Source organism: Mus pahari, chromosome 22 (genome assembly GCF_900095145.1).
Source record: "Mus pahari chromosome 22, PAHARI_EIJ_v1.1, whole genome shotgun sequence".
Lineage (NCBI taxonomy): Eukaryota > Metazoa > Chordata > Mammalia > Rodentia > Muridae > Mus > Mus pahari.
Genome location: NC_034611.1, coordinates 49,692,975 through 49,713,327, shown reverse-complemented (window position 1 = coordinate 49,713,327; position 20,353 = coordinate 49,692,975). Strand labels below are relative to the sequence as shown.

General features: G+C 45.7%; 1 protein-coding gene across 3 annotated transcripts in view; it reads right to left on the bottom strand.

Annotated features, from left to right (window-relative positions):
• Window positions 1-10,975: 10,975 nt before the first annotated feature.
• Zcchc7 (zinc finger CCHC-type containing 7) overlaps window positions 10,976-20,353 on the bottom strand; it is a 173,225-nt gene continuing 163,847 nt past the window's right edge. For all 3 annotated transcript variants that reach the window (XM_029533296.1, XM_021222161.2, XM_029533297.1), the window contains exons 7-9: window positions 16,013-16,108; window positions 12,735-12,852; window positions 10,976-11,723 (exon numbers count right to left, since the gene is read on the bottom strand). In XM_029533296.1, the coding sequence (XP_029389156.1) occupies window positions 11,284-11,723; window positions 12,735-12,852; window positions 16,013-16,108 (654 nt within the window). In that variant the 3' untranslated portion in view covers window positions 10,976-11,283. The remainder of the gene's footprint in view (window positions 11,724-12,734; window positions 12,853-16,012; window positions 16,109-20,353) is intronic.

Sequence of the window (20,353 nt, the reverse complement as noted above, 5' to 3'; positions counted from 1 at the left end):
CTTCTCTTCTCTTCTCTTCTCTTCTCTTCTTTCTTTCTTTCTCTCTCTCTCTCTCTCTCTCTCTCTCTCTCTCTCTCTCTCTCTCTCTCCCTCCCCCCCCCTCCTTTTTCTCTTTTCTCACTGGGGACTGATCCCAGTGTCATGTTCCTGCCATGCTCTGTCACTGAGCTGTTGACAAGTCCCCAACCCTGGCTTTTATAGTTCTTTATATGCCTTTATATTTCTTCCTGTAGTCTCTCTTTATAAACACAGTCCCCGAATCTATACTGTAAACCACATAGCTTTACTCCCACTTTTACTTTCTAGTGCGGTCCTAGAGTTCATCATGCTACCCCGACACTCGCTGTTTTGGACCAACAGAGGACGAGGTGGCTCCCGGGGTAGTGACCATGAAGATCCCACTGAGCCCTTGCATCCTCCCATGCTGTAGACCCTTGCTATAAGACTGCAGCAGTGCACAGCCCTGCATCTTGATCACGGGTTTGCACTGGAGAAATGGTTAACAGACTCTGTGTTTATATGGAAGCAGACCGTGGAGACAAGCTCAGAGTCTGTGTTGTTAAGACGGTGAGGGGGTCAGTCTCTGAGCAGGTAAGGGTGGGGTTAGAACCCGGTTGGTGTCACTGTCCCCTCTTGTTTAACACACCACAAAGGAAGTGAGTCATTTGCACACTCACTTCCATTTTGACAGCTGTTATTAAAAAAACCCGAGAAGCCCCTATTCATGGGGATTTACCTAATGCTAATCTGGATATTGAAAAATCCACCTGAAATACCCCACTGAAACTCAAAAGGAAGCCCTGCTGGCCTGCAGGCTCAGCTCTGTGGTGCACTCTGTTGGCACTCAGGTAGTGACTGGCCTAGGGCCTTCTAGAGAAGGCTGGGGAGGCAGAGCACAGTTCTTTCTGAGGTCCTGATCCTGGAGGCTCCAGTGGGTGGGGCCTCCGGCATCAGTCAAACCTGGAGAGACTCTTGTCCTTGCCTGTTCAGTCTTGTGAATTTGGCTCACCATATTTGCTAGAGAGATCTCCCCTCCCCTCCCCTCCCCTCCCCTCCTTCCTCTTCTTTTCTCTAGGCCTGAGTGTTGCCCTCTCTGTAAACTGGGATCAGGGGGCAAAGGGAAGATACAAAACAAAGTTGAGTGTATCATCTCGAAGAATCTTCCCAACTGAATCTTATTAAGAAGCAAGGCAAACAACCCCTTGGTGATGTTTTAATCCCAGCACTTGGGAGGGAGAGGCAGGCGGATCTCTGGATTTGAGGCCAGCCTGCCATCTACAAAATGAATTCCGGAACAGCCAGGGCCACACAGAGTAACCCTGTCTCAAAACAAAACAAAACAAACCAAAACAAAACAAAACACAGAACAACAACAACAACAACAACAAACCCCACAGAAACAATGAGAAACAAACCCAAATCCAAACAAAGCAAGCAGGCAGGCAGCAGACAACAGAAGGAGAAACCAGACCAAGCCTGAGCGAGGCCTTCCCTGGCCTCAGAGGAGACCCCAGCCCCAGCCCTTGCTCCTAGGCCTGACCTCATCCTAAATCTATCTTCTTATGTCCCCAAGGTTGAAAGTCCTGGTGGATCACCTTCTCCACATGAGACTTGGAGACTTGGAGCCTGCTTTGTGCCTCACTTATCCATCTGTGTCCTCAAGGACAGAGACTTGGGACCTCAGTTTTGTCACTTGGATCTGAGTACGACAGCATTTCATTATTTCTCCTTACACAGCAGAGAGCTTGACCCTCCTTTGGGTTAATCGATAACCCAGGCCACCCTCGGTCAGCCACCTGCGGTTGTTCTGCAGACCAACAACTCCATCTGCAGTCGGTGGCCCTGTCTCTTCTCTGTTGCTTCTCCCAGCACACCTCACACCGCAATCCCATCCAGACTCCTAAGCTTCCTGCCTTCTCTTCTAAGGAGACTCCGGCTGGGCGGGCAGGCGTGTGGCACTGGGACAAGCACAGGCAAGGCGCTTCCTCCTCATTCTGTCCCCTTTCATCTGTGAGCCCTCTCCCCAGGGAAAGCCTCTCCTGATTTCATTCTTTCTGCTGGTGTGTAGTCACATCCTGTGCTAACTACAGTCAGATTGCAGTGACTGTTGTCCCTGTGCACATTATATCAACTTCCATACCTTTTACATTGCTGTTTAAAGTGGTTATTAAAATAAACATATGATGAACAGAGTATTTCCATATTTGCACATCTAATGTTCATGTTTGGGATACAGAGAAGTAGGCCAGGGCACACTGGAAAGCTAGTCTCATATATGTTGGGGAGGTACCTGCATATAGGTAACCCGGAGGTTGGGGCCCAGTGGTTGTAGACAAACGACCAGCATCTTGAGATAAGGTCTTTGATCCCCAGATCAAGATGTAGGGTATTTCCAGCATCCCAAAGGTTCCCTCATACTCTGTTCCAGTCAGTCTCTCTCCAAGGGAATGGCTGACACCACAGGGAGCTCTGGCTATTTTAAATTTGGCAGAAGGGCAACCTTTTCTTGGCACATCTTATGTGAGCTCCCCCCTACGTTGTTCCATCCTGGATGCGCTAGGACCTATCCTCCATCTGGCTGAAGGGCACTCTCATTTCTGCACAGAGGACAGAGCATATGCAGCTCAGCTGATGTTGGTAACTTAATGGCTTCTTCTTGGTCTACTGAGTCAGTTACTCTCATTTATTTCTCTATTCTCTCACAGGCAAACACTCTCATACTTTCAATTATGAGGCTATTCTATGAACCTAGCAGGTAATTCTTTAAGGACTCCTAGTTAACCTTTAGGGTAAAGGCCTAGAGGTGAAGACACTGGGACAAATCGGCAAATGTGTGTGTGTGTGTGTGTGTGTGTGTATGCGTGTGGGGGGGCACTAACTGCCAGGCTGCCTTAGAAACACGCCACAGCTTGAGTGGTTTCAACCACAGAAACCTAAGGTCATGGTGCCAGCAGGGGCTGGTGGTGGGGTGGGGTGAGTTTATCTCTTTCTTGCAGATGGTGATCCTCTTGGTTCCTCTTCATATGGAAACCTTTGTGCTCCCAAGTATCCTGTGTCCTTGTCTCCTGGTCTCATAAAGATGTTATTCAGATTAGATCAAAGTTCCCTGTACCTGCCCCCTCCCATTATAGCTTAATCTCTACTTTGAAGGTGCAATCTCCAAGTATACCCCCATTCTGAAGTACTGGGGAGTAGAACATCAACACAGGCATCTTTGGGAACACAGTTTACCCCATAACAAAGCAAGTCCTGGGAGCCCAAGCCTGTCCTCTGCTGTCACCGAGCTTGAGTGCAGCCTTTTCGGCTTTTCCTAAGTCCGGACCCCAGTGTGGTCTGAGGACCGTTGTCTCATGTGCCCCCTCATGCCCCCCTTTCTGTGTTTTCATCCCATCAACCAACCTATCGCCTACTGATTGGCACTGCGGTGTCTGAGACCCAGGCTGATGGGTCCTGACGTCTCTGGTCCTGTGTTCAGGCTGGGAGTGGGGCATCCATCACACACTGTGGATCAGACACCTGCCTGCTGATCTCTCTGGGCCTCACTCTTTGCAAAATGTGAGGCAGAGGACACGGGGGCCATGTAATTATCCCCTTCCAATGTCAATTACAGCTCCATACTCTAAAGCTTGTTTTTAACTCCCCTAAACAAGTTCATTTTAAGCTTGGTGGTAATTTGGCTCTTTTGTTAAAATTAAAGTCCTTAAAGTAAAAATTAAAAGACAAAATGGGAAAACCATGGGGCATAGAAAATCCACTCCGGGTTTAATCGGGCCTCTTAAGCCGAAGACTGGAGTAAGATGTGGGGTGCTTGCTGTACATTGTGGTCCTCCATGCTTATGTTCTGGGTAAGCCTTCTCAAGAAGGGGATAAAAGCTCATTTTATTGAGAAGCCTGCCTCTGTGGTGGGGCGATTAGGAAACTATTGTTGAGTTCAGACTCTTCCAAGTTTAGCACCTCGATCGAAATGTTTGCAACAAAGCAAGTTAAAAACCACTGTATCCATGGGTGAGTCTCAGACATGCAGAGCTAAAGAACACAGAGACAGAAGCGCACCATGCAGTGGCTGCTACGGCCATGATGGAGGCCAAAAACAGTGGGACCAGTCTATAGTAATGGCAGCCTGGGAACGGCCTCTGATATGCTCATGTCTTCACAGGAGGGACAGATCCTGAATCAATATTTCTGTGAGACTTTGAGGAAAGAGGGGTGCCCGTGACTCACCCAGCTCTGAGGATGCTTGTGAGAGTGAACTTGCTTCCCAGCTGTGCCAGGCTGGCCAGCATGATGAAGTCCTGCCCCCTGCCCAGCCCTTGCTCGCTCTGGCCCCTTCCTGTCTGCTGAGCCACTCACTTGATGCTCTACCCACACATGACAAAGCCTAGGGACACCAATGGCCTTTCCTGTGTCAGCATAAGCTCTGTTCCCTGCTTTTACTACTGCACCCGTGAAGAACACCCTCTGTGTACCACAGTTTCTCCTCTTGTCTGCTACTGGCATATCTCTGTCATGGGGAGTAGATCTGTGTTGGCCATGCCTGGTAAGGTGCTGGCACCAAGGTAGGAACTTGAAAAAAAAAAAGTCGCCTCTTATTGAGTTGTTTAGGGTAGTAAATGGAGATGTGTGAAGAGATTCTGTTACAGTCACCCATCTTTTCCCAGTGACATCTGAGACAAGAAGGGCAGGTATATGACTTCCAACGACTCTTTAGGGACTCCTTCTTTGGCTGGCTGGGGTCTCTAAGTATAGTCCCTAGCTCAAAGGAGGGCATCGGGATGGGTCTACGAAATAGAGGTCCAGATGTAGGGGCTGGTCTAGGTAAAGGAGATAGTGCTGGATGAATGCAGGCCAACAGTTATAAACCAGTCAAAGGCCGAGGTAGTGCGGAGGCAGGAGGCCCAGCCGAGAGACGGGGATGGTGTCTGGGTAAGCCTTGTGCTCTCTGATGTCACCAGCCTCTAAGCTCGGCTTCCAGAGCTTACACTGAGCTTCTAGCAGGGGTGGGGGTATTTCTAGTAAGGGGAGGAGGTATTTCCAGCAGGAACATAGGGACGAGCAAATTCCCACGCGAGGGTAGGTTTCTAGAGGTGGAACTCAAGGCAGAGAGGCAGGAGGAGAGCAGACGGGACGTGGGAGCTGACGGAGCCTGCGATGATGTCTTAAACAGGGGTTGTTCCTAATAAGGGTTGTCTTGACCAGCCCACAGAAGGGGCTGCTGCAATCGAACCCAGCATCTTTCGGAAGGGCAGAGCCCCTGCAAGTACTGCTTAGATCTGAGGATTGCCCACGGTGGAGGGAGATGCTGTTCCTCCCACCTGCCGTGTAGCCCCAGTGCGGACTGCCTGTGTGGGAACCTAGGCCCTGGGTAGTCTGTGTGTGTGAGCAGTCGCAGGTGCAGACAAAAGACCCCGGGTGATTTGCATGGGTCGGAGAGCACATTTTCAGTTTCCTCCTCTCACAAATGGCTAATTTCACTTTCACAGCCTTTTTTTTTTTTTTTTTTCCCTCCTTACTCTGGATTCATTTTGGTGTCTCGAGCCTGATGTCGCAGTCTAACCCCTGTACTGTGATGTTTCTGTGTCACCGGCTTCTAGGCCGGGCTTCCGAAGCTCAGTACCCAGCCATCGATGAGCCTGCTCCCACAGCCGACTTCCCAGTCACAGAAAAAGTCCCACACTGAGAGTCAAGGGCCTGGACCTGCCTCTGACTCAGTGTGGGATAAGAGGCTGCATCTGAGTATGGGGTGGGGTTCCCATATGTACTAAGGAAGTTTCTGGAACTGATAATCTCTGAAAATCCTCCAACTTACAGAATGCTGTGTTGCGGCAGTTTCTTTGGACTGGAGACCTCAGTAGGTGCCAAGTGTTGGATGCTGGCCCCCAAAATTTGAGGTCTTGCAGGTATCCTGTTTCTTTGGTCTGCATTCCCTCTGGTTTGCCTCCCACTGAAAGTCTGGTACCTGACGCTTGTGTTCATCTGCTCCTTGGTTCCGTACAGCAACTCTGGGAATTGTCACTCCAGGGGGGGGGGCGGTGCTCATGTACCTCACTGAGAAGGAGAAAGGATGGAGCCTCGTTAGGGCCAGGAGCTGATCCTTCTGGGTCCCTACGCTACAGCCCAGTTCATGCTGCCTGTGCTGTGGATGCTACAGGTAGCCGCCACCTGAGCAGGTGTTTGGAGGGATCAAGAGGCTCAATACTAAACCTTTTCCATACTCCTGGCCTGTCGAAATTTTCAAAAACCATTTTCTGTTGATGAGGCTCAGCAGAGAGAGGCAGGAGGGCTGGTGGGAAGGGCTCCATCTCCATGCCTCACTTGATGTATGAACACGGAGAAGAGAACAGAGTAGGCTAGGCCATCTTTTGCAGAGTTGTTAGCAACCAGAATGTCACAAATACTGATGTAGTGGAGAGCTCACCCATCCTTATTAAGATGGTGGTGTTTACGGTCTTGTGGATGGGAGAGAAAGGATCAAGAAAAGATGGGCCTCGTGCAGCACCGGCAGGTGGGATTTCAAGTCTGGTTCTGCTGTGGGGATCCAGAGTCACCCAGGAAGCCAGGGTTAATTGAGGTGAGAAACCAGAAAAGTCCCTAAGCAGTTAAGTGCAGGAGGACTGTCATGCAGACCCCCAGGGGAGATGATTAACTGGTTATAGACACAGAAGGCTGGTGACCTATGACTTGTCCAGGAAGCCTGTGGGTTCCTAAGTCTCTGAGGCTCCACTGGGTGCGTGTGGAGGAAGAGCATGGGGGTATGTAAGGAGGCTGAGGTAGAGGCAAGTCTGGCATCTTCCCAGAAAGATGAAAGCCGGCAAGCCTTGCCAGGTGATGGCTACTGGGAAGAATGAGGGGATATTCGGACAGCTTCAGTTTTAGGTGGCCCTGCTCCATCCCCTCTCCCCAGGGCACTGTGGTGATGGGGGAGGACTTTTCTGAAATGTTTGGTTAAGCATGGGTAACACTTCTGGTCCCCAGGGTTATGAGTATCCACAGAAGACCCAGGGGAGGCTCCTTTTGGCTCTTGGTCCACTCTCCCTGGAAGCTGGGTTTCCTTCACAGCCCCTTGCTACCAAGAGGATGACAACCTCACTGTCCTCCGAGTTTCCTTGTCATTGAGGCTAAGCTGAAGTTGTTCAAAGTACTGAGGCTGCTGGGCAGGTGTTCTGAGACGTGATTTCATCTGAGGGCAGGGAACCAAGCTGACAGGTCATGACAGCTCATTGGAACAGGGCTTCTCCAATAAGCAGTGGATTCCGACTGGGAAGCAGTCTCCTGCTTCTCTCCCTGTCACCATTTGTCTCTCCTTCCTCCCTCTCTCCTTCAACACAGAGCTATATAGACTTGGAGCTTGGAAGGCGTGTGCCACCACTGCCCAGTGAGCTGCAGCATCTTGACCTTGGGTTTCTAGAATAGAGTTTGGTAATTTTCCATGGGATTCTGCATCAAGGATATCAAATTCTAGTTAAACCTGAAATGGCCTCAGCTTGAATATAACATGGTGCTGGTCGGTGGTGGCACGTGCCCTTAATCCCAGCACTTGGGAGGCAGAGGCAGGCAGATTTCTGAGTTCGAGGCCAGCCTGGTCTACAAAGTGAGTTCCAGGACAGCTAAGGCTACACAGAGAAACCCTGTCTCAACAAACAAACAAACAAACAAACAAACAAAAAACTGAACAAACCCCTCCCCCCCCAAAAAACCCCAAAGCACCAAATCTAAAACTCAAAAAACAAGATGTTCAAACTTCTGATGCTCCAGTGTTGGCTAAATGGCCTTTAGTTTCAGAGAAGCCCATCATAGGCCATTCTAATCGGTGCCCAGGCTATGGCGTTCATTGTCAGTCCTTTGTGGGCTCTCTGGTGGTTAGCACTAGGACTCTCTGGCTCTCACAATCTGACGATTTTTCCTCATTTGTACGTGTAAGCCAGGGTGTAGTGAGACCAGCAAAGTAGTCTGCTCCGTGAGTAGAAGGAAGAGTTATCCAAACAGCCAGGGCTGTCTCTTGAGGTGCAAAGAAGATAGCAAAAATGGCCAGGAGAGCCCTATCAGCCGTAAAGGGTTATGTTGAGGCCAGAGGAGGGTGCATCTGTTGGAGGCTTCTGGGTGTTGTAGGGATGGATAAGAAAGTAATGGCTTAACCTGGCAACCAAAACCCACTTTACAGAGTTTCTGAGGGGTGCTGAGAGCTTACGGGGGTGTGTGTCACTATTCATCGGCACCGAGACAAGACTGTCATTTAAGACCTGTGGCAGTGTCATCACACAGGGTTAGGTCCTAAACATGTGAATAAGTAGAGGCTGAAGACAAGACCTGTGGAAAGAACCAGCTGCTGAGGTGTGGGGCCAGGGAGCAGCCATCCAGACCCTGGGTGGACACTGGCCTTCTAATCCTAGTTTCCCTCTGGCTCTATACAGCCAAGGAAGAAACAAAAATGAAGATGGCTCATGGGCCACTGAATAATCTTGACCTCACCCAGATTTTCCAGATTGTTTTCAATAGATTGAATCTGTGAAAGGGACTTTTTTTTTTTTTTTTTAAACTTCGGGGTTTGAAGTTAATACACACACACACACACACACACACACACACACACACACACACACACACACACACACACACATTGTGTGACGTTGTGCATGTTAGGCAAGCCCTCTACCAACTCAGTTACATCGACAGTCCTCCCCAGTTTTGCTTTTAAACAAGGAACAGAATAGTTTAGACCTTTAGCTGTATTTCCCTTTCCACTGAAGCAAAGCTCTCCTGAGTGCTGTAGCCACTGCCCGTGGCTCCCACCCAGGTGGGAAAAGGAGCTCCTCACACATGGGGGTGAACAACTGAGGTTGGCTCTGCAGCCTTCTCTTCTGGGAAGCCAGGAAGCTACTCTGGCTTGGCTGGGCTCCAGCTCTCATCCTCCCTACTTTACTAGGTTTTCTTGGAAATGTCTGCTCCATCCCTTTTAAGTCTTTGGGTTGGAGAGCAATTAAGCATACACACACACACACACACACACACGAATATATATATATATTCGTGCTCTTAAACCCCAAGTACGCTCCCGGCTCAGCACTTATCTGCAAACCCTCCCATCCCCAGCAGCTTTTGTATCTATTATTTTGATAGATAGAACCCTAACCCTTATTTTGATTATACCTTTAGATGGCTGAGTGGCACACAGAGGCCTACTCTGCAGATCTTCAGGTCATAGAACCACTGTTTGTTTTAGCTGAGTAAGATGTGTTCAGCACATGTCTCAAACACTGGTAATGTAATGAAAGGCCAAGCATAGGAAGACAAGACACTATGGGGCTGTTCTGCACACGGGAGACAGATGAGAGGTAACACTAACATTCTCCTCAGTGGTTGCCTTCACCAACATTCCAATGGAAAATCCTGAGAGGAGGCTATGGGCTCCAGCTACAGACCAAGACTCCTTATTGCCGGTGGGTTTTTTTTTGTTGACCGATGACTGGTATTTTCAGTAGTATTCCATTGAGTTACCGTATTGGGTGCCAGATATTCTTGTAGTCCTTTTAACATTCTCCAGCTTTGTGTCTGGGGTTGCTTATCTGGAAAGATTTGACTTGCTTTATTATTAAAAGTTCTCATCAGAATAGCTTCCTACCCCCATATCCCCCCTTTTTGAGATGGGTTTTATCTTCTTCTCAACAGTGGACAGCCACACCCTGTCTAATTACATGGCGTCCACAGCAGCCCTAACAGAGGATGATTCTTTGCTCCTCAGAGTGGCAAAGTGAAAAAGGAATGGTAACATACCATGTTAATGACTAGGAAAACGGGCAAGCATTCTGGCAATGTATAGTTAAACTTTCATGAAATAAATTCATGTTCTCATCTGTAAGTTCCATTTTTATTACAGGTGAATAGATGGAGAAGATATAAATTTAAAAATAGTAAGATCAGAGACCTCCAAAATGCTCAACAGGAAAAGAGAGAAGTCTGGAGGGTTGGTCATTAAGAATTTTACATCTGTGGGTAAAATCACATATTTTTTAAATTTTCCCTTCTAACCTTTTCCCCCTTAAAATGGTTATGTAATGTTGGTCTATCAAGCGAGCAGACAGACAAAAAGGGCTGCATATTAATGTAGGCATATAGCTAGTGGCATGGTCCACTGGCAGCCTTGAGACTGAGACACTCCGAACTGAGACTGCCAGACACTAATGGTGGTGGTTCAGGCTCTGCAGGCTGCCGTGATCCAAGTGGACCAGAGACAAGAAGAGCTTAGTCTTCGATATCTTAGATGATCATACAGAGCCGTTTTGTTTTAGACTGGGTTTTCCCTCTGGTGACTTCTTCATCCTTGTATGCAAAGAGCCTTTGTGTGGATAAACTGAGCTAGTGACAATTTTCACCAGACTTTTGGGTATAAAGACCCAGGAAGGGGCTTCTGTTTCTTTTCTTCCCTTAACAGAAAACAGGCTTATCTCTATGCCCACAGGTGAAGGAGCTCAGCCTCTTTCCTATCTGATAACGAAGGCGTGACTGTAGCGACCTGCCTAAGCCAACTATGTTCTCTGGTACCCAGGCTCTCTTTGTCTTTTGTAACAATAAACACATTTACACATGGTTTTAGGCATTTTATTTTTCTTATTCTAACATTAGGCTTTCACAAGTGTAAAAAAGGCTCACAAGTACAAAAGATTCTAAATAGCGTTGCAGTGTTTAAAAAGATCCACGAGAACAGATTAGGTTGGCAATATTTATCCCGATTTCTTCAACTACGGCTGTTAACCAGTAACAACAGTGTCCCTGTGATTGCACTCCCAAGTTTGAGGATGCCTCTTACACCTCCGTGCTGCACGCCCACACTGCATATATCTTGTATGTGTATTTTGCTATGGCCTCTCCTCCACCTCCTGCAGAATTCAATGGTGACAGCTTCATTTCACACGCTGTTCTGTACAGAGAAAGATTCCAACAGCCTCTGATGCGAGCAAAGCTGGGCTTGGATTTTCATTGATTTTTCCAGTGTTCTTAAAAAAAAAAAAAAAAAAAAGCTACAAAAAAGTGGTGACTTTTCTTTAATAACAAACTCTCTTCCAATGAGCTTTTAAGTCCTCAAACATTGTAGATGAATTCATTTGATGAGCTTGTAATTTTTTCAAAGCATTTAAAAAGATTTTCATGAAAAGACAATTTTCTACCTCAGCCTGTGGTCTCTGTACAGCAACTTCAGGCATGGCTGGGACTCAGCGTTCAATCCCCAGTGTCTCTGCATTTAACAGATACTTAAGCACTTCCAGGACACTGAAGCGAAGGAAGGCCAGGTCAGAAACCACTCGGCTTTGGTTTCTTCTTCCTTTGCTTAATAAGGAACAGCTCATCCTGGCTGCCGTCCTCTGTGTACTTCCTTTTCTTTGGCTTGCTCTGTTTGCTCTCCCTGAGAAGCCTCTCTTCTCTCAGCCTGTGGTAATGGGATGCATGGTGGAGGGACCTGGAAGGCTTCTGGTTGTTTACACAGTCAGAGGAGTTGGGTTTTGAGCCCCTGGGGAAGTCTTCATCCTCACCCCGAGGCTGGTGACCCTTCCTGTGTGTCTTGCCTTCTGTACTCCTGGTCTTTTCTTTCTGTGTTTCTTTATTTTCTCCAGGCCACCTCCTGTGTTTTCTTGAGGAATGGCTTTTTCTCATATCGTGGTGGCGCCTCTTATCTGTCTCTTCTACATGTGGTCTTTTGAACTGCCTTGGAAAATCTCCATTTTTCTTGATATCTGTAAGATATAAAAGTATTTTGCCTATTTAGTCCATGCAGAGTTCTTGCATTCTTGGAAATAACTTAGCAGAGAGAGGCGGCAGACATTCAGACACATGGACAAATGGCACCCCTTACAATCCAGACTGCTAAAAATGGGGACACATTCTAAATCCATATTACTATTATTATAATTTCTTCTATTCAACATATCTTTACAATGTTAGACAATGAAGACCAGAGCAGCAGGGATGTCTGACCTATTCAAGTTCCTCCAGGGAAGGGTCAGCCTGAGAAGATGAGGTGAAGCAAGATGTACAAATGGCCTTTGCACGGTTTCACATGACATTTCCATCACCCTTTAAGGCTGAGCCTGGCCATCTTCTCTGATGTGATAACCCAGCACCCAGGATATTATTCCTACAGAGAAGTGGCTGCTGGGTGGGGAGTTCTCTGATGTGTGCGTTCCTGTGTGCATAGCTCAGAGGTTTCAGTGCCATCTGCTGCTGCAGTGCATCTTGTTAGGACCTGGTAAGTTGTTCTGAGCATCTGACAGAAGCAGTGAGGCTAAGGTGAGGTGTGGAGACTAACAGAACATTGGAATATCACAGAAGTGGTCAGGAGAAACTTAGCCTAAGCTTAAGCATAAAATAAGTTCCAAAGCCTCAAAGTGTCAAACCTACCTAAAAAGAAAACAATTACTTTTCTCATACTATACTTTATCAATATATATTCTCACATTATATTATCAATGCTCACTGTCAGCGCGCAGCCAGGCCCTTTACTTCAGAGCGGACAGCTCAGCTTTTCTGGCAATCTTACATTGAGCCTGCCCGTCAGTTACGCCCTCTCATGTCTCCGCTGTACTAGGAATACAAGCCACACAGATGAGTAGCAGCACCATTTAAAAGGGCCTGAACTCAAGAGAATATAAGCCAAAAGAAAAAGTTAAAAATGGTAGAGATAGTATAAAAAGATTTTTTTTTGGAGCTGCTGCAAAAGTGATGTAACCAGAAGTTTAATGACGAACCTTTCACCTTTCGCCTGATTCTCCGATCCCTTTGCTGGATGTCATGTTTGCCGTCATAGCAATATATGAATGGAGATGTGGGAAACGTCTGGTTAAACATTCGTCTCTCTGTACACTCCTGCAATTGAATGTGAAAGAATGACATCACAAGTTTGCATTGATCAACAAACCTTTTCATGAACGTCTGGTCTGTGCTGATTAGAAGTGAGTCCCACCCACAAACATGGCATGCAGTGTCTGATGAAGTCGTTCTTGCTACCATGGTAAGAGACTAGCCAATCCAAAAGCCCTATATGCTCCTATACTATCTTTCAGGCCCTGGATTTCTTCCCTTAGTACTCTCTGCCAAGGCCCTCCCCCAGTCTGAGTTAACAGCATGGAGGGGTGGGTGCCACCTTGACTTTCCTGTACTCAGTTGGAGTTTTTAGCATCATGTGAATCCTTTGTCCTTTCCTGTCTGTGGCCTTCAGTCGTCCTCACAGCAGATGCTCTTTCCTGCCCTCTTCCTCCTAGCCTCAAACTGTGGCTGGGAGCTGCTGTTTTTTTTCTCTACACACATAGACCAGCTTATTTTAACTCCACGCTCCTTAGTTACTGGGACAGTGTTTTTTTTTTTTTTTTTAACTAAGGATGTCTTATGGAACATACTGTGTATTGAGCATATTCTTTGTTCCCTCTGCCCATTCCCTTCACCTCCTGCTCCCCCAGTCAGTCTACGGCCTCCCATGTGCCTTCTTGGTCCTGGGCTAAGGATTCTTATGGTGAGGTTGGTGGTAGGCTATATCTACTTGGAAAATGGTCCTGGGTAATTCTGAGAAGGCTTGAAGAAAACTTTCTCTTCTCGTTACTCCCTTAACCACACTGAGATCAATTCTTTCACTCGTTTCTCCTGTGACTGATTTTCCTATGTCTTTTCCCCAATCTCTGCCCTTTGGCTTTAATTATCCCCCACACACTAGGTGACACCAACAGATGTGGCAAGGGAGCCTGAAACACCTCTTTCAGACTTTCCTCTGGGACCTTCTTATCTGCCTTCTAACATCTTGCCTGAGACTTCTTTCCTAATGTTCAGCATTTCTTAACTAAGTACTTAAGAAAATCCGAATGAGCCAGGCATGGTGGCGCACGCCTTTAATCCCAGCACTCGGGAGGCAGAGGCAGGCAGATTTCTGAGTTCGAGGTCAGCCTGGTCTACAGAGTGAGTTCCAGGACAGCCAGGGCTACACAGAGAAACCCTGTCTTGAAAAACCAAACCAAACCAACCAACCAACCAACCAAAACCCCACTAAGTTGATACCCATGACAACAGACCCTTTTAATTCTCTCAGCACCTTCACCCTTCACATCCTCCTGGAACATCCTATTTCTCTCAGTGCCTACTGCTATCCTTCCCTCTCTAGCAGAGTGAGTGGAGTTAGGCAAGGCAATATGAAGTGATTCAATAACACCATCTGAGGGCTGAGTCTCTGAGACTGTCAGGGAGGAGAGTTTGGACATCTTTCACTACTGGGGTAGCCTCCTATTTGGATACTGTTCTATCTAGACGGATGTAACTACACAGAGCTATATCGTATCACAAATGTTTTCCAAAGCTACATGTAAATTATATTTTGATTATCCACATCACTGGTCTCCTCCATTAACACAGATAATTGATAGCTGGCTATATAATTTATCTTCTGTTCTGGATTAGCCACACCAATGATCTTCTTCATTAGTGTTGGATAATCTAGAGTTCCTTCAACTATGGCTGCCAAATTTGTTTTACTGTAAATTGAAATTTGTCTAACTCCAGATTTCAGGAATAAATTCTAAATGCTCTTGATATTCCCATCTACATTAAAGGCAGTGACTAGTAAGCAGGAAGCATCCAACTGTAACTGTTTTTCTTTAATTGAACACAAATGCTAAAGTATACTCTTTTGCTTTAAGGAGATAAGCAAGCATATAAATTACACACCTGTGTAATGTGTGTGGCAGTGGACTGCTAATATGAGTGTTTCCTAAAAGGCGTTGGCAGTAGGAGGCGTGCACAGGACAACAGACACCTGGGGATGGTGATTTCCTACAAGACTCTTCTCTAGGTAGGTTTTCAGTGAGAAGTCTACAAAGGCGATACCAAGTATCCTGAAGGATCTCGCTACTTATACAGTGAGGTTACCACACTGGGGACAGCATCTGAATGTCAGTGCTGTACAACTTCTTGTCTTTGAAGACAAACACTGAATGCCGGAGGGGAAGACAGTAGTTAGGTCACCTGGCTGCCACGAACAGAGTAAAGATTACACTAAGGTCCTGCGCATTCCGATTCCTAGCATTTATATTTTACCCAGCACCCCCTGGTTCCTGCTACCTGAGCACAGAAGATAAACTCAGCACTTTTTCTTGTCTCAGCGTTTCTGCTCTTCCCATCTGTAGGACTCCCAAGGCCTGTACTAGAAAGGCGCCACAGCTGGAATTCAGAGGTGGGCTGCAACACTGGCCACTCTACCTCTGCTGAGGTGTCCTGAGCCTCTGCAGGGTTTCTTCCTCCCTCCATGGGATCTGGTTGATGTTTGCCTTGGTTTCTAGGCTGTTAGGGCTTCTGTGGAGAACAGGAATCCCCTGCACAAGGATTTCTACTCCCTGAGCCACTGCTTTTCCTCGACAACTTTGCGGTTCCCAGTGTTATGGGTGTGATGCCTATTCCTACTAGGTCTCAGCTAGGATGAACTGCTACTGTTTCATGCTTACTGTGGCAACTGGCTAGAGGACACTCACTACCTTACAGTAGGAAGCTTCTCTTCTTATACCCATCACACGGCCTGGTCCTTTCAGTCTCGAAGTGCACAGTATTGGCCGGAAGGGAATGTAGGTACTTGGAGAGTAGGTATGTGAGCCAAAGCTGTACAATTTCTGTGTTACTACTGAATGTCACGCTTGCATGTGAACAACAAAACCTTAAGTGAGTGTGGTGGTACCAGGGAAGGCTGAAGAACCAAGCAGAAAACCCAATAAATAGTTCAGTAAAAGGCTACGAAAAATGACAGACCTTACTCTATGCTGCTGCTGACTGCCTCACTACCTTTAGGAGCTAAATTTGTTTTCATATAGGATTATGCTTTGTCAGATTTTGTTGGTAGGAATCGGAGAAGTAAATTACTTGAAAATTTAAGTCTTATTACTGGATAGTAGCGTATAAACAAGAAAGTGTTCCAAGTTACATCCCTTTGGGGATCATCTTTTCAGCAACCACTCCCTGACAAGATGCATTACATTCAAATGCCACTCAAACTTACATGTCCATAATGGCCTTTCTGTGCACAGTTGTAGCAATACACTAATGCTGATTGTCCAGAAGGGGTCTTTGGCTTTTTTGGTGGTCCAGGTTTGGTCTGCAACATAAATATTTATAAGAAGTTAATACATGTTAGAGGAAAAGCTGAAAGCCCATCCTTTCTAAAAGAGCTCTATGGTAAGAAAATCCTTAGGAATATTGCTTCTTAGAGTGGAGTGAAGTGGAGTGAGGGTGGGCTCATGATAGAGCCCAGGAAACATGTAAGGGGCAGACAGAGCTCATGAAAGGACATAGAAGGGACGGTTCAGGGCTGAGGAGAAACAGGACAGAGCCCAGGTCTTAAAGGATACTTTCAAGGAGGGTCTGACCTACATTGCCAAGCACAACAGAAACCTAGCAACATGAGACACAGCCATCTCATATGCGACCATCCACGGGGCCTCCCTGTGAGAACCTGGGAGGGCAGAGAGCAGGGTGAGGATGGAAGGGATACAGAGAAAGCTATGCAGCTCATTTATTAAATTATACTTATATCTTAAGTATTTTCAGTATCTACACTGAATATAAGCTGACAAAAGGGAGCAGGCATATATTGTTGAGAAGCACCAACACGGAAGGACAGGACAAAAGGGCAGTGCTGAGGAGGAAGAGTTGGTTGGTGACGTTTTTTAGTGGGAGCAGGCAGATCATGTAGGCTAGCTGAGAGTGAGAGCTGAAAGGAGAGGACAGACAGGGGCCAGAGCAGACCCTCAAGAAGGTGGTGGATTTAATTGAGAAGAAAATGTCATCTTAATTTGTTCCCTTTTCTGTATGCACTTTGGTAAACTTCTCTCTCATGCTTACTGAGTTTCTGTAATAGAGCGCTAGTCTGCTTACTAACATTTTACCTAATGCTGCGATCAGGTGGTTTGGGGTTGCGGGCATAGGTGAGAGAAGAGTTCTTGATATAGAAAAGAATCTTTAAAAACCGTACTGTAGCTCTTCTGTCTTAGAATGGAAAGCTGGATTGCTGGTTACCCTGACCATCGCTGTGAGGAGCACTGACATAGGTCTGGGGGGACAGTGTACTTTGCTCAGTCTCAGAGACTTCAGTGCATCACAGCAGGGAAGGTGTCTAGAGCAGCTCACAGCACAGCAGACAGGAAAGAGGGCAGTAATGGGGGATGCCAGGGCAGCAGAGAACCTCCAGGAGCACACACACCCTTTCTTAGCTTTACTGACTTTCTCCACCTCCCAACAGTCTATTCAAATTTGACTCTATTAATTGATTAAACCATTCTTTAGGTTAGAAACCCCAACTATCTGCCCCTCAGACACAACTAAAGGCATGCATTAGTAAGCTCCAATCAAGTTAATAAGATTCATCATTACATTTGAGAAAAATAAAACTTGAACAATCTTTTCTGCTGAAAATGATCATGGCACATATAACAGCATTTACAACCTCAGCTATCACCAACTAGGATACAAGAAAAACACGACTATTTTCAAAACTACTAAATAGACCTTAACAGGGATGCATATGTACAGGCAAGTGTCACTGCAGTGGCTTTCCTTCAGGTGGTAGAGTTCCAGAAGTTATTAAATTACACAGAAATATTTTTCCTTATCCGAACAAAATGGCTGTTGTTTTAATAGGAAATACAACTGCAGAACATACAGAAAGAAAACAAAATCAAAGAGATATTGTAACTTTTTAAGGACAAAGCTGTTAAAAGCTATTCATGGTTTGGGCATGGTGACACACACCTGTGATCCCAGTACTCAGGAGGTAGAGGCAGGAAGATCAGGAGTTCAAGGCCAGCTTCAATTACACAGCAAGCTCCCAGCTATAGAAGACCCATCTCAAAAAAACAAAAAACAACAACAACAAAAAAAAAAACAAACAAAAAAGCAGGAAGAAGAAGAAAAAGGTTAATGATGTATTACTACCTAAGATGGAGCCTATGAAATATATTGGACTGAGAAGTCAGAAATTGTAGGTAATGGAAAACTGTTGACTCATTGGCTGTGAGTTTATCCGAAGTCTAAAGACAGAGAAGGAACTTGGCCGCGAATGTAAGGGGAAGGGAACAAGTGGAACAGAACCCAAGTCCACAGATGGTTCCACAGTGATGTCTGTCAAGAGTCCTGAGCATATGGCATGAGTGCATGCAGGCATTTTTAGCAATTCATTACAAACAGTAACTGCAGAAACCATGTCAGACATTGTCCTAAGGTCTGATATTTGAGAAGTCAGCAACACCAAAATCACCGCTTACATTTCCAGTGAGAGAAGGGAGATAACCCACCCCTCCCCCACTCTACTCCTCTTCTCCCACATACATATACATGTTTGTATAAACAAAATACTGGAGTAAGACAGTGAATAAGTCACTGCCTGGTGCCTGAGACTGGTTTGCTGATGGGGACCCTAATGCTGAAAAAAAAAAAAATCAGGCATGTAATTGTGCTAACTGACCAACACTACTACTCTTTGCAAAGTCCCAAGGCAAGTACAGGCCTGCAATCTTAGAGGATTAAAACACCCCACCCCAAACAAACAAACAAGAAAACCCCAGTACCTTGAGACAGAGTGGATGAAAGAGTGGAAGAAGAGGTTTTTAGAAGGCGAGGAGGGGTCAGTCACCCAGAATTCTAAAACCGAAGGTGGAGATGCTTTGTCCATATTTTAAGTGACATGGAAAGCTAGCAAAGGATTGGAAGCTAATGGTAGGTAGGTACTCAGCAACTAGTTGGCAACTTAGCAGGGTGTGTAGCTGATTATAAAAGAACAGTCAACCTCCAGAAAAAAATGTCCTCTTAAAAAGGTACACATTTACTATGCTTAAACGTGGCTCTCTTGTTTATATTAGCTTTATTATAGGCTATATCCACTTCTTCTCTCCCACTCCACCTGTACCATCTGACCATTCACTTCACATTTATATGATTAATAGAGCCTTATAATTGGTCCGGATGTTCCTTTCTTTGCAGCCTATTTTCAATACAAGATGATTATTCTGGTTTGTGACACAGAACATTATCACTCCTGTAACAGCTCTTCTCACTCACTAAGACCTAGAGTCTTACAGTGGGTCACAGCCTTCCTCCCTGCATGCCTTTTGTGTCTTATCACCTCACTGGCCTCTGGACACTCTACACAAACTTTCTTCTATTGAGAGTTTAATACCATCCATTCCACACTGGGAAAGTTCTCCAGGTACAAAGAGGTCATTATCCTAGTAAGGCCTCCACTTGGTGCTCCCTATTCGCCTTCCCTTTGAAAAACAACCCCCCCCTCCCCGACCCCAAGCATGCTGCACCAGATATACTAAATAGTTTACCTTACCTAGCAATCCTCACCTACCCACCAGGCAAGGAGAAAGTTGCTCACTGTGGCTTCTGCCTCCTGGAAGAGGGCCAGGCATATGGTGAGAGTTCAGTAATAGTGCATGAAGGATGAGGTACTATTGATGTAGAGCACACAGCTCATAGAAAAACTGTTGCATTGTGGGTATTGTTAATAACAGTTTAGATACTTTGGGAAACTACTGACTTTTATATCCCCAAAAGCAAACCTATAATATCACGCCATGAAAGGTTAAAAAACTTGAATAATAATATTGTTTCCTTGGTGTTTTTCCTACTTCACATTGAGAGTAGGGTACATACTTGGAAAACCAAGAGGGAAATGGTAATGTAGAGAGAAGAGGAACTCAGTCTCAGTACAAGTGATGAAGAGATACTTCTTAATCAAGATTTGAAAGCATGTTTCATATTGACAGTTGTTATTTTATTTAGAGAATAATCTGAAATACAGCCTCAGTGTTCATTTATTGCTCTGGATGGAGCATAAACATTTGATGTTCATTCAACTGAATAATGTCACTATTTAAAAACTTCCATTACTACTAATAAAAATAGCAGCAGTATTTATATTGTTATGAAATTCTACAATTCTGTTTCACAATAATTAATTAGTAAATGACTTGACAAACGCTATCTACATGCTCTCATTTTAATAAACCAGCATGTACTAGGACTTAATAGAAATGAAATCAGCCTAGATCTTACCTAATTAGAGAATACTGTATTAGAATACAGTAGCAGGAACTCAATAATGACTTCCACTGGACACGTTTTTATACTAAGATTAAATAAAAACTTTTAAGCTATTTCAACTATTGGAAATGTAAATTTTTGACCCAATACTTATACCTTAGTATTAGTATTACCTTATACATGTCCTTTTTTTTTCCCCCTCTCTTCAAGACAGAGTTTTACTTTGTGGCCATGATTGTCCTGGACCTCACTCTGTAGACCAGGCTAGCCTCAGGCTTACAGAGATCTGCCTGTCTCT